The 12,309-nt window shown below is 41.8% G+C and overlaps 2 protein-coding genes across 3 annotated transcripts in view; one reads left to right on the top strand and one right to left on the bottom strand.

Moving 5' to 3' along the window:
- LOC146634202 (butyrophilin-like protein 2) overlaps window positions 1-12,309 on the bottom strand; it is a 295,376-nt gene that overhangs the window by 52,616 nt on the left and 230,451 nt on the right. The gene's annotated exons all lie outside the window — the stretch shown is intronic.
- Window positions 9,511-12,309, top strand: part of LOC146634207 (protein NLRC3-like) — a 34,584-nt gene continuing 31,785 nt past the window's right edge. The window contains exons 1-3 of one of the 2 annotated variants that reach the window (XM_085375432.1): window positions 9,514-9,629; window positions 9,896-9,997; window positions 10,704-10,782. In XM_085375432.1, coding sequence (XP_085231558.1) covers window positions 9,514-9,629; window positions 9,896-9,997; window positions 10,704-10,782 — 297 coding nt within the window. Of the gene's footprint in view, window positions 9,630-9,895; window positions 9,998-10,703; window positions 10,783-12,309 lie in introns of both variants that reach the window. The other variant, XM_085375441.1, reaches the window with a different exon arrangement.

The following is a 12,309-nucleotide window of genomic DNA, read 5'->3' as shown; positions in this document are numbered from 1 at the left end:
TTTTTGTCACGAATGGCTTCCAGAACTCTTCCAAGTGGCCAGGAACCACGTGGTGCATCACAATTACTATATCTCCAGGTTTTAGATTCTTCTTCTTTTGGTTCCATTTTTGTCTCTCCTGTAACAAAGGCAGGTATTCGCGTATCCATCGTTTCCAAAAAAGATCTGAGATGTACTGAGCCTGTTTCCATCTTCTCTTCAGATACATATCCTGAGGGTCAAATAGTCCGGGTGGTAAAGATGGTTTTCCTTTCATCAGGAGGATGTGATTTGGTGTAAGTGGCTCTAGGTCTTTTGGATCATCAGAAAGCTTTGTGATGGGTCTGTCATTTAAAATTGCTTCAATTTCACATAGAACCGTATTTAATGCATCGTCGTCCAACTGTTGTTGCTGAAGAACAGTATTTTCTCCTTAGTGTGGATAAGGTGTGGTTACGACCGCTATGACCAAGCTGTTGATGAATGTGCTTTAGGATGAGATTTGCTACATGTTGATCTTTTGCAAGAACAAGGGGATGCTTCGTTTCTTCTGGTAAGGAGCCCTTTGTCAGTCGTCCCCCAACTCTTAAGAGGCCTTCATCGTCAAGATAAGGATCTAATCTATAAATTGAGCTGTGCCTGCTCACAGAACTTTTCCCACTTGACAATGTAGCAATCTCCTCTCCAAATCGTTGTTGCTGGCAAAATCTAATAATGGCAAGCTCAGCTTTCAGAAGATCCTTTGAAGATAGTCTGTACAGCTGCGGTTTCTTTACTTTCTCCTTTGTAGTACTTTTACAAATTGGGTTATCTGAGTAAGGTTGCGGTCCTTTTTTCTTATCCCTCATTGACTTAAGGTCCTCCCTTGACAAACCCTTTTCCTCTGTAACCCTTTCATTAAAGTCATAGTTATATTGACTTTTCAACATCTCCTCCAGCTTACAAACAGATATCCTATTTACAACTGTTGGTGGGTGCTCGCTGTCCAAGTTGCTTTTACCATCTTCCATGGGCCCATTTATGACCCAACCCAATGCTGTTCTTATAGCATATGGGCCATTCCCCTGGCTATGAATGACCTCCCATGGTTCCAATAACTTGGGAGCGTTGCATCCAATCAACAGGTCCACATTAGCCATTATGTGGGGAATTTGAACCTTTGACAGATATGGCCACCTGATCAGATCTTCTTCCTTTACAAAGTTATCCGTGGTGACAGGCATCCTTTCCTGTGTTAGAATTTCTGGAAGTTCATAGAAGGCATTGCTGCCTAAACCAGAAACTTCAAGACCAGTAAGTGAATGGGCAGAGACGACCTTTTCTTGACCCATCGTTTGTAACAGGAATTGAGTTCTTTTGCCCACAAGATTTAGCTTTTGCATGAGGTGCTCTGAACAGAAGCTAGCTGAACTGCCAGGATCTAAAAAAGCATATGTCTGTATGACATTAGTACCTTTAACAGACTTTATTTGAACTGGCAGAATGGAAAGCAAACCGCTTTCTCTTCCGGCCCCTGTATGACCACAAGTTTTTACATTCTTTGAAGAGGAGGGCTCTCCATAGCATTCAGGGATTACACCATTGTTATCAATATGGAGGACAGTGGGATGACCTTTACCACACGTTCTACATATCAAACGCTTAGCACAGTCCTTGCTTATGTGCCCAGCACCTAAGCAACCAAAACACAGCCCTTTCTCCTTTAGAAAAAGCATTTTGTCTCTGTGCTTCTTCCGCCGAAACTGTTGACACTCCTCCAGTGTGTGTTGTTGAGTACAGCAGACACAAGATGGCTTTACTGTAAAGTCATGGCTTGTTGTAGTAATCAGCCTTTCCGTGCTGTAGGTTTTATTCATGTTCATGGGTGTGGTTGTAGCAGCAAAGCTGTTCCCTTTAATTTGTTTGATTGGTTGTGACTTCAGTCTGTTGTCAACCTTTGAGACAGGGATTGTTGACGTTACATTCTGAATGTCCCCAAACAAAGGAGCCGAAAGAATTTTCACCTGCCTTTCAATAAATGCAACCAAATCTTGAAACCGAGCTCTGTGTTTAGAGGTTTCCAATATATCATATGCAAACGCTCGCCATTTCTCTCTCATTTTATATGGCAACTTGCACAAAATGATTTTCATGTTCACTGGCATGTCCAGTTCCTGCATATGTTGCAATGTTTTCATGACATTACAACTCCCACATAAGAAAAGGGAATATGCTTGCAATGATTTCACATCTTCATTTTTAATTGCAGGCCAAGATAACGCCTTGTCAATGTAAGCAGTTGCAATTTTATATTCATTTCCAAAGTGTTCTTTGAGCAGTTGCTTTGCTTGTATATAGCCTTGTCCTGCAGCCATATGTTGACAACTGCGTACCAGCTCTCTCGGCTGTCCTGTTGTAAACTGCTCCAAATAATACAAGCTGTCCCTCTTATTGGCCTTTTCTTCCACTCCTTGTTCAAACGCATTAATGAAAGAGTTGTACTGAAGAGGATCACCATTGAATACAGGTGTTTTCCTGGATGGTAATGACGATGCACGCTGATGCTGAACAAGGGTTGCAGTTATTTCATTTTGTCTTTGTAAAATGGTATAAATGTCCTCCGACCGTCCTTCTGCCGCTGTAGGAATTGACCTGGGCGATGGAGGATCCACGTTGTGAAATTGTGTTGTGATGACCGTTTGAGCTTGTGGCTCACTTTCGATTTCCGTTCCTGGCAGGATCATTGCAGATATGTTGCTTTCAGTCTGTACTATTTGCACTGCAGGTTTATCTTCATTGACTGGTGTACTAGGCTTGACTGTGGCTGAAGCAGCTGTTTTCTTGATTTCCCTTTCATAATATGAATTCATAGCATTGGACGATGTGTTTGATATACTTTGAACTTCAGCAGCTTGGAGAACAGCTAACTTTGCAGAAGAGGCAGAAAGCAACGCTTCAAGCTCAAGTTGTTCACGTTTCCTCCTTAGCTTTAGCTCTTGCTCCTCCAAAGCATGCTTCTCTTTTAGGACTGCCATACGAGCGAGTAATGCTGCTTTTTCTGCTTTTGCTTTGATTTTGGCAGAAGAAGTTGTGCTCACTTTACCACTAGATGAGCTTTTAGTGACTGAAGATTTACCAACAACATTTGAAACACTGTCCTCTGGCTTAACGCCATCATCGACACCATGATCACCCTTTAAATGTAAATGTTCGCAACCTGACAACCATTCTTTCACTTCATAAGTGAACTCATCATAATGCATTGTTTTTGCTTTAAACCATGTTTCATGCTTTTCTTTTTCATCATCTGGTAACAAACACATCAATGAACCATGAATTGTTTTTGCTTCATTACACAAACCAACAAAATCATTGAATGATGCTTTAACCATAGAAGTTTCATTTTTTTCCATTGAGACCCTTATACTCGCTTTTAAATTATTAGCTTTATTTAATTTAGCTTTTCTATCACGTTGCAGTCTGTCTAGTCTCTCTGCAAGTGCCTTAGCAGTCAATTTCACCACTCGTTTTTCCTTTTCTGGATGTGTCCCAGCCTTGCTGGCGTTGCTACTTTGCACAGCTGATTCTGCAGCAGGCTCCGGGGGCCTGTCAGCAGCTTTATTTGTGTCCATAGTTCAAATGTTCCAAAACTCAAATATTTATCAAGTATTGAGGGTTTATGCGCACATGCGAAAGTTTGTTTATAAATCAGTTTTATTCGGGTTGACCACCAATGCATTGGAATTACATCTTCTTAAATAAGTGTGCACACTTTTATAAATGGCCATTTATTAGTAGCGCTACTCATACCTTGCGTTGGGCGCCGTACTGTTCCGATGAAGAATTCTGAGTCCTCTCCAACATCCACGGAACACTCGCCAAGCATTCCACGTCGTCAGCTGACAGACCGCTAGTCCAGCTGTCCGCTCCTCGTGAAACCTCCACGGTAACCTTTCCAAACGGCATTCAGCTCTCCGCGGCGATCGATCACTCAGACTTTAATTTTCCTGCTTGCGCCGAGTCTCCAAAACACCGCGGCGAAGTTGGCACAAACTTTTCCCCCAAGAAAAGAAGTTTGTGACTCTATTGTAGAGGCTAAGCCTACGCTTGAAGCCACTGAGGTGGTCGTTAACGGGGATGACGCGATGTCACTGGTATGCATGAATTAAGTTCACAGTCCAATAAATCCAGCAGTATGTATCTTGTCCTTTTTGGTCTTTATTCCGTATCGACATAGCATAACAGCGCAACGGTCACAAACTGTTTGCCTTCTCAATGACACACCTGACGCCGATTACGTGCGTCTACCTTAAATACCTTTACATTACATAATCAAAACAGAAAAATGTGACCTCTAGCGACCACATAAGGTATTAACCCAAGAATGGCTCCTACAATCGTGTTTTTTTATTAGGGTAAAATTAAGCCAACATCCAAGTGTCAAAGGTCGGTTCTAAAAAAAGAAGTCAGTCCCTGAAGCTTATTTGTGCCACAGATGCTTATTCAGTGACTGTGGGAATGTGAAAGGAATGTTTTGGGGACCTGTTTGATCTTAAAAAACTAACTTTGTTGTTACATTACAGCAATATTGAGGAGAGATTGAACGGTTGATCATGGAGCTGAATGAAGGTCAAAGGGAAAGTCCCTACCACACTTCTGGTTATGCTTCCATCCGGCGTAGTCATCCAGCCGGTCCGTGCTATATCGCCCCTCCTCCCCCGAAGTGGTATAACGCATTGTAGAAAAGTTTGATCGATTCGCTCTCTCTCTCTCTCTTAAAAAATAATAATTTTCTCTGGGGGGTTTTCTCACACGCTCAGACGGAGGAAGCATCCCGAGCTCTCGGAGGTAATTGACCGGGATGAACCGACGGTCGTCTGACTCCTTGATGTGCGTAAAACAAGGCCGTTTTCTTTTAGGGTTTCTGTCTATTGAGAAACCCTGTTGTAAAAGTGGCTCAAACATGAAGAAAAACTTGGTCTGAGAAGGAATGGCTGCACAAAACCAAAATACCGCATCAGGGTGATTTAATAAAATTATTTGGGATAGAGTTCTGAATATGTGCTTTTTTTTTTTACTCTGGGTTATTTTGTACATACAAGGAGTGGAGGCCTTTATGAAATTCTTTGCTTGGCTGGAGGCATTAAGAAATACTAATAACGATTAGAGGGGTTGTTGACTCCTCCTTGATGTGCGTAGTACAAGACACTTTTCTTTTAGAGTTTCTGTCTGTTGAGAGTTTTCTGCTAATGACAAAAACCACAGTACCTCATCCGGGGGTGTTTTAATAAAATTATTTAGCGCCGATTTCCAAATATGGGCGCGGCGCTTTTTTCCACTAAGGGATACTTTACACGTACGAGGTGGGCGCACTGTAGGTTATATGCAATAAGAAATACTAATATTGATTAGAGGTGTTGTTGACTCCTCCTTGGTGTGTGTAAAACAAGACCATTTTCTTTTAGGGATTCTGTCTATCCAGAGTTTTCTGCTAATGAAAAAAAATCACTTAGAGATCGATCTAGATTACCACTTTAAATTTGTGACACATCCTCAGTAGTGGACCTTGGGTTCATCAGGTGTTTCGGCCATTATCACTAGACACCCTCATCCAAGGAGGCCCTGCCAGGGTTGATCAGGCCCTGGAGTGTGTCACTGGTTTAATTTTTATTTCTCTTCTTTCTTCTGTTTCACCTTCATTTATGACTTCAACATGTTGAAATGAGCTTTGAAGAAACATTCAGTGAAATAAATCTTTCATCACAGGATTCATGTGAGCAGCAGATGAACTTTGTACCAACAACATCTTCAATAACAGAGTCTGAATGAAGCTCAGGGGCCCGTTCTTTGTACGTCGCTTACTACATCCAAGATCAAATGACACATCCAAGATCAAATCATCGCGCTAACCGTGAGCTCGCTAATCCGGTTCTCCGAACACACCTGCTGTTGACGATTAGTACAGCTGGTCGCAGTAATGTGACATCACTGGGTGTCGTAAAAGGGGCTACGCATCGATAGTAGAAACATTGATCGGCAACCCTCTGATTGGTCGGCGAAAATGTCGAAGGAGCGCGCTCGGTATTTTTCGGCAGCAGAGCAAGAACTCATGAGTGAGGGATTTCAGGAGTTTCAGAGTTTAATCAGAACGCAAGGGAACACTGCAAAGGCTGCAAAAGCAAGGAGAGAGGGCTGGCAGAAAGTTGCTGACAAATTAAACTCGTAAGTAATTTAATAATAATAATAATAATGGAGTGGATTGATATAGCGCTTTTCAAGGCACCCAAAGCGCTTTACAATGCCACTATTCAGTCACTCTCACATTCACACACTGGTGGAGGCAGCTACAGTTGTAGCCACAGCTGCCCTGGGACAGACTGACAGAAGCCAGGCTGCCTTATCGCGCCATCGGCCCCTCTGGCCAACACCAGTAGGCGGTAGGGTAGATTTATCATATGACACTATATTGTCCAATATTATATGGCATTATATTATATTATAATATGTTATATTATATCCCCTTTCACATTAGAGCCACGACAGGACCCACTAGAACATGGGAACAAGTAAAAGTGAAATATAAGAATATGCTACAGAATGGTAATATTTATCACTTATATTGCTTTTAGTCTCTTGGAAAGAGACCCTGGAATAATCTGTTTGTTTGTTCATAACAGCAACCAAGAAAAGGGCAGAGCAAAAAAAGACAGGTGGTGGTCCTGCACCCCCTCGTCAACAAGTTGGTTAAGTAAATAATACCCTCACGGGAAAATCGATATCTCTCAATGAGCACACTGTCGCGCTGAGCTAAAGGATCCTGTCTGTCCCACAATATACGCTGGATTCTGAGGACTCTCCTTATCAATCTTGCACCTTCTGCAATGGGTGGCTCGCGTATACGGACAGGACATGGCTGCGACAGGCTTCCCAAATCCACCTTCGCTTTTATAGCCGTGGTCTCTCATCTTGATTACACGAAGTAATTTACAATTACTACTCTGAAATATGAATTACATCTGTAATAATCACATACATGTAATAGAATGTTAATAGTACATTTCCCTTTTTTAGGATATGACCTGTATGTATCTGTGTGAAATTAATAAAAGGATCAAGTGCTGCATTATCTTTAGTTACATTGATGTTATTTATTTATGGTGAAACAGTGGTGGAATATCGCTGTTGCTTTCGTATAGATGAAGCGGACATACCTGCGTGGCCGCGATCTAATCCTGTTTACATAAAGTAAACCTGCTCCCGAGCAGGTTTACGCTTACGGCTCTGTTGCTATGGCAGCAAGTCCCGGATGAGCTTCGGGGAACCGAACCATCCAAGATCACGCGAAATCGTCAACAATCAAATCCAGCTAACTTACTTAGCGAGGTACGAAGAACGGGCCCCAGGTGTTGATGCTGCTCACTGATTGGACTGTTGGTTTCAGCTCCGCTCTCAGTATTTGCTGCACAGGTGAAGGTAGAAAGTGTGACTGGATCTATAGACTGGAAACAGAGTAACATGCTGAACATTTGAAGCTTTGCAGCAGAAATGTTCATGTTGCAAATACAGCAGAGCTGATCTGGGATCAGTGTGTTCACACCTGCAGCTACAACAAGGTTTCATGTCTTCACACGTCAGCATGTGAACTTTACTCTGACTCAGTCTGAGCAGTCTATTTTTAACACATCAACACACACAGCCGAGCTCCTCCCACCTGTGTTTAGTTTCAGGTGAAGTCCCGCCTCCTTCCAGGAAGTAGCTCACCTGTGTTTCTGTGTTTAGTGTCCAGGTGTGGAGTGGAGCTTGTTGGTGTGTGAAGAAACTGTAAGTTTGCTTTGTTTCCTCCTTTAACAGTTCGTCTTCAGGAACTTTACTGTTTGTTCAGCTCATGTTTGATTTCTTCACACAACAAACTGTTTGTGTTTGTATTTCCGGTCTCTCCATCAAAGTCAGTCTGTAATGTTTCCTGGCTAACATCAGCTGTGTGCAGCTTACTTCCAGCACAAATCTGCCGCTCCATAGTTCACGGTAACAGACTCACAGCTGGACCAACGAGGTGTGTCTGCCACTCTGAGCTACTTTCGTGTTTGTGTTCTGTTTGTACTTTGAGTTCACTCAGTCCACAGAGGACGCAGTACGTGATGACGTCACAGTCCTTTACTGTCACTGTGATTAATATTTACACACCACATGTGTGTAACACTAAGCTAAAGCTAAGCTAGCCAAGAGCCCAGAGTGATGTTAAAGCTGAGTAAATGCTGACCCCAGACCAGCACCGTGATAAAATTCGCTGCTGCTGAACTTGAACAGGTAACAAAGTGTTGAGCAGTCAGGCTGCACGTTTATGGAATAAACATATATTCTTAGTCCTTATTTTTTGATTATATTGTTTTATGTATTTTAATAATAAAGGCTTGTAAAGATAGGCCACTTTTGACTCACAAACTAATTGCTCAGCCAGACTGAAAAACAGGAAGTTAGTGTAGAGCTGTACAAGCATATAAATAAATACAGGAAACCAGACACAAAAAAGAGGAACTAGTAACATATAAGGAGTTGTTTGTATCGAAACTATGTGTGACGTAAGATAATAACACCTATATGAGACACATTTTTAGATTCTAATGTTAGAGATTCTGCAACTGGCTTTGGGCTGTGCAGGGCTCTCTCTTCCGGAAGATGATTGAATGAAGAATTATAAATGTTTTGACCACTCCTGAGTCGAGTTTTCTCTGTTCTATCATGGGGATCAAAGAATCGGGTTTAATACTACCTGTTCATGTTTCTACAGTAGAATCACTTTGAAGTTTCTTTGTGCTGTTTTCATCTTTCATTTGTGTTCGTAAACACTCAGAGAAAGATATAACGTGTGTTATATAGGATGTGTGTTGGTTTGTGGGGCTGTAGCCTCAGCTTTATATTGTTACATGGTCATTATCATTGTATGATCTGTTTCATAGAGTCTAACCAGCCTGTACAGTTAACAACAACAGTCACTGCATCACTGACACACAAACTTCATCTCTGTCAATAAAAACATTCATACATGGAATAAAATCACATCAGTGGATCATTGCTGGAGCTGCCTGGACTTCAGTCTTCAGGATCTCAACCAACAGCGTCGACATGCTGCTCCAGATGTTTGTGCTCCAGATGTTTGTGCTCCTGGTGAAAAGGCTCTCAGTTCCTTTAAATAAATGTTTATATTGTTGTTATATTGCTGACCCACTATTGATCATGTGACTCATCACATGATCAATAGTGGGTCAGCGACCCTCTTTCTTTCCCTCAGGTTTAAATATCTGGGACTCTCCTCCGTTTGGTTTTAGGACTTAAGAAGCTTCTCGGATGAAACGTCTTCAAGAAACTTAAAGAAGCCTCTCTTTTCTCTCCAAGCTCCTTAGATCATATGACCTGGATGGCTGAGAGCCTACAGACATATTGACCTGGTTTCTAGGTTACATGACAGGTCAGAGGTCAGCGACTGTAACTCAGTTACTCCTGTTAATGTGAACTCACTGAGTGTTTGTGGTTTACCTCTCAGACTGACTGAAGATGATGATGGAAGAAGAGGAGGACAGAGCAGAGTCTGCAGGGTCCAGCTGTCCATCTGTGAGGAGTGACCGGTCCAGAGGTCAAAATCCAGACTTCAGTGCTGAACCTGGACCAATGAGGTCAGAGAGCTGAACTCACTGAGTTAACATAAATAATTCTGCACTGACATTATAATTAGTGTTGATTCTGGTTGATTGTCTGACTGTGTTTGTGAGCTGAGAGGAAATGAAAATGAATTTGTAACAAAAATTTGTTTTGTCCAGTTTTCCTGTAAAAAGCTGAACTCTAATCTAAGAGGACTGTTACTGACAGGAAACAGCTGTATTAATCTGCAGTCTGTGTGATCACAGCTGCTTCAATCACTTTATCATGTTTGTGTCTGCAGAGTTCAGAGGTCACAGTCTGCAGGATCCAGCTGTCCCTCTGTGAGGAGTGACCGGTCCAAAGATAAACCTCCAGCCTTCAGTGGCGAACCTGGACCAATGAGGTCAGAGAGCTGTGATGACTCCTTTGCATGTTTGTGTTTTCCTGGATAAATATGACCTGAAACATCCTCAGATTGTTACAAAGATTCATTAAAAAGAAAACAATGAAAGAGAAAAGATCAAAATGTTAGACTTGGTCATTTGCTGTTTCAGGACAGTGATGCTCATATCTGTGGGGAAAGTGTGACCTGAGTGGGTTCATGTTTGTCTTTAAAGAACAGAGCTGCTCTGATTCTCTTTGTGTCTGATCTGTTAAACAGTCTGAGAGGTCACACAGAGACCCAGCAGCTAAAGCCTGGATCATACTGGCTGCTGTTAATGAGACTCCATCAGGACAACACTGAACAACAGTGGTGTTCATGGAAATCAATCAATAAATTCAGAGCAACTTTACCAGAAGTACTGACTCGTCTGCCTTCACACACATGTAAACTTGAGTGACATCATATGCTGAGTCCACGGCATTTAATATGATGTCAGCCAAGAGTTCAACATATAACAGCTTAAACTGTTCTAAAAAGGTTTTTTCACAGGTTTAAATGTTTACAGGAATTTTTAACGGTTCTTTCAGAAGCACATACGTGAGGTCATACACAGGGAAGCAGCAACACTGATTGAACACAGCTTTTAGGGGCTAAATTCACATTTTAATAATGAAACTGGCTTCATTTGTGTATGTGTGTGTGTGTGTCCATGGTTCCTCCACAGAGTGGATCAGCAGAGCTCAGAGGTTCCCAGTGGTCAGTCTGCCCAGCAGCATCAAACACAGCTGGACTCCATATTTATGGTCTGTACATGTACAACAACTACTTTTATTATTAATATTAATAATAATACATTTATTTATAGGTCCCTTTCAGAACACCAAGGACTCTTCTAAGAGTTACACACCCACGCATATCTATCAAGTTAACTCTGGTCTAACACACTTAGATTTAGCTTGAAGAATGTTCCTGTACGAGGACTGAAAATGATTTAAAAAACAGCCAATGTCCAAAGAACAACTTTCACACACCTTCATAAAGCCTGCAGAGCACTTAAAAAAGAAAAACTAACTGAAAGTCTGACTCCTCTTATAAAAAGTACAGAGAGATTATGGGTCAATCAACACTTGTGCACAATATAAGAGTTTAAATAAATCTAAAGAATAACTCAAAATCCTACAGTCACATTGAGAAAATCATCTACAGCTAAATATCCAAGTGGATTTGTTTAAGAAATCTCCATCTGTTGGTGGCCCTCTACAGGTGCATGCAGTAGCAAGTTTGAGTGTCTGTACCTTAATTAGAAGAGATAGCATGGCAATAGTAATTAGAGTTGATTGAGCAATGCTGTCCTTGTAATGTAGTTTAGGATTTTTATGCATCTTTTTGTGGACAAGTCCAGTTTTTCTGTAGAGCCTCTCAAGTTGGTGACAGCAATCAAACTTCACGTGTAAACCAGAGCAGCAAATCAGGTCAAAATGTGTTGTTCACAGTGAGTGGGATCATCGGTGTGCCGCTATGTTAACATCCTGAGGCAGGATTTGTTTGGTCAGAGAATGGATAGATCACTAAGTCATTGTTGAGTTTAGGGGGATGGTAGACAGTTGGAGTAGGTTCAGCCAGTTGACACATAGTAGAATAAAAATAACTAAAGGCAGGAGCAGACACCTGTATGACTTTCCACCTCTCAAATAGATTATTGTCCCTGGGCAGCACCACAGGTCTGGTAGATGTTAACAAACCTGGAGGAGAGGATTCAACTGAGAAAAGTCACAGAGTTGTGTCTTGATGCTCAGTCATCCAGGTAAGTAAATCCCAGAAAGGTTGATTCTGTTCACCTGGACGTTTTCAGTGCAACAAACGTTTCATCATCATCAGGTGACTTCTTCAGTCTCAGCTGACTGCAGGTTTCCAACCTTATAAACAGCACATTTGTATAATGACTGAAACCAGCAGCACTGAAGGAACAAATGGGCTGGTAGGTCAGTTCATTGATCATTGGTACGCATATTGTCAGGACCATTGATCAACAACCACTGATCAATCACAGCATTGTAAGATGGTGTCAGATGTACCCTTAGGCCCCTCCTCCATTCAGAGATGGTCTTTCCCTTTTCACATAAATGGCCTCCTTGACTCCGCCCTTAAACCAGCGTTCACATTTACTCAGGGCCTTCTTGATGTGATGTTCTTCTGCCTCCCTGGCTGCTGTGTCTGTGGGGATGGTGTTTGTTCTGTGTTGTAGCATCCTGATGACAGATAAACAGAGTGAACCTTTAAGACCAGCTGTCTGTATGATCAACTCAGTCACCTATAACATCTACAAGTTT

The sequence above is a fragment of the Diplotaxodon limnothrissa genome, linkage group LG3 (genome assembly GCF_057381915.1).
Source record: "Diplotaxodon limnothrissa isolate DT_005_m linkage group LG3, D_limnothrissa_male_GT1.1, whole genome shotgun sequence".
Taxonomy (NCBI): Eukaryota; Metazoa; Chordata; class Actinopteri; order Cichliformes; family Cichlidae; genus Diplotaxodon; species Diplotaxodon limnothrissa.
The sequence above is the reverse complement of the archived record's forward strand: the minus strand, read 5'-3'. Positions and strand labels throughout refer to the sequence as shown.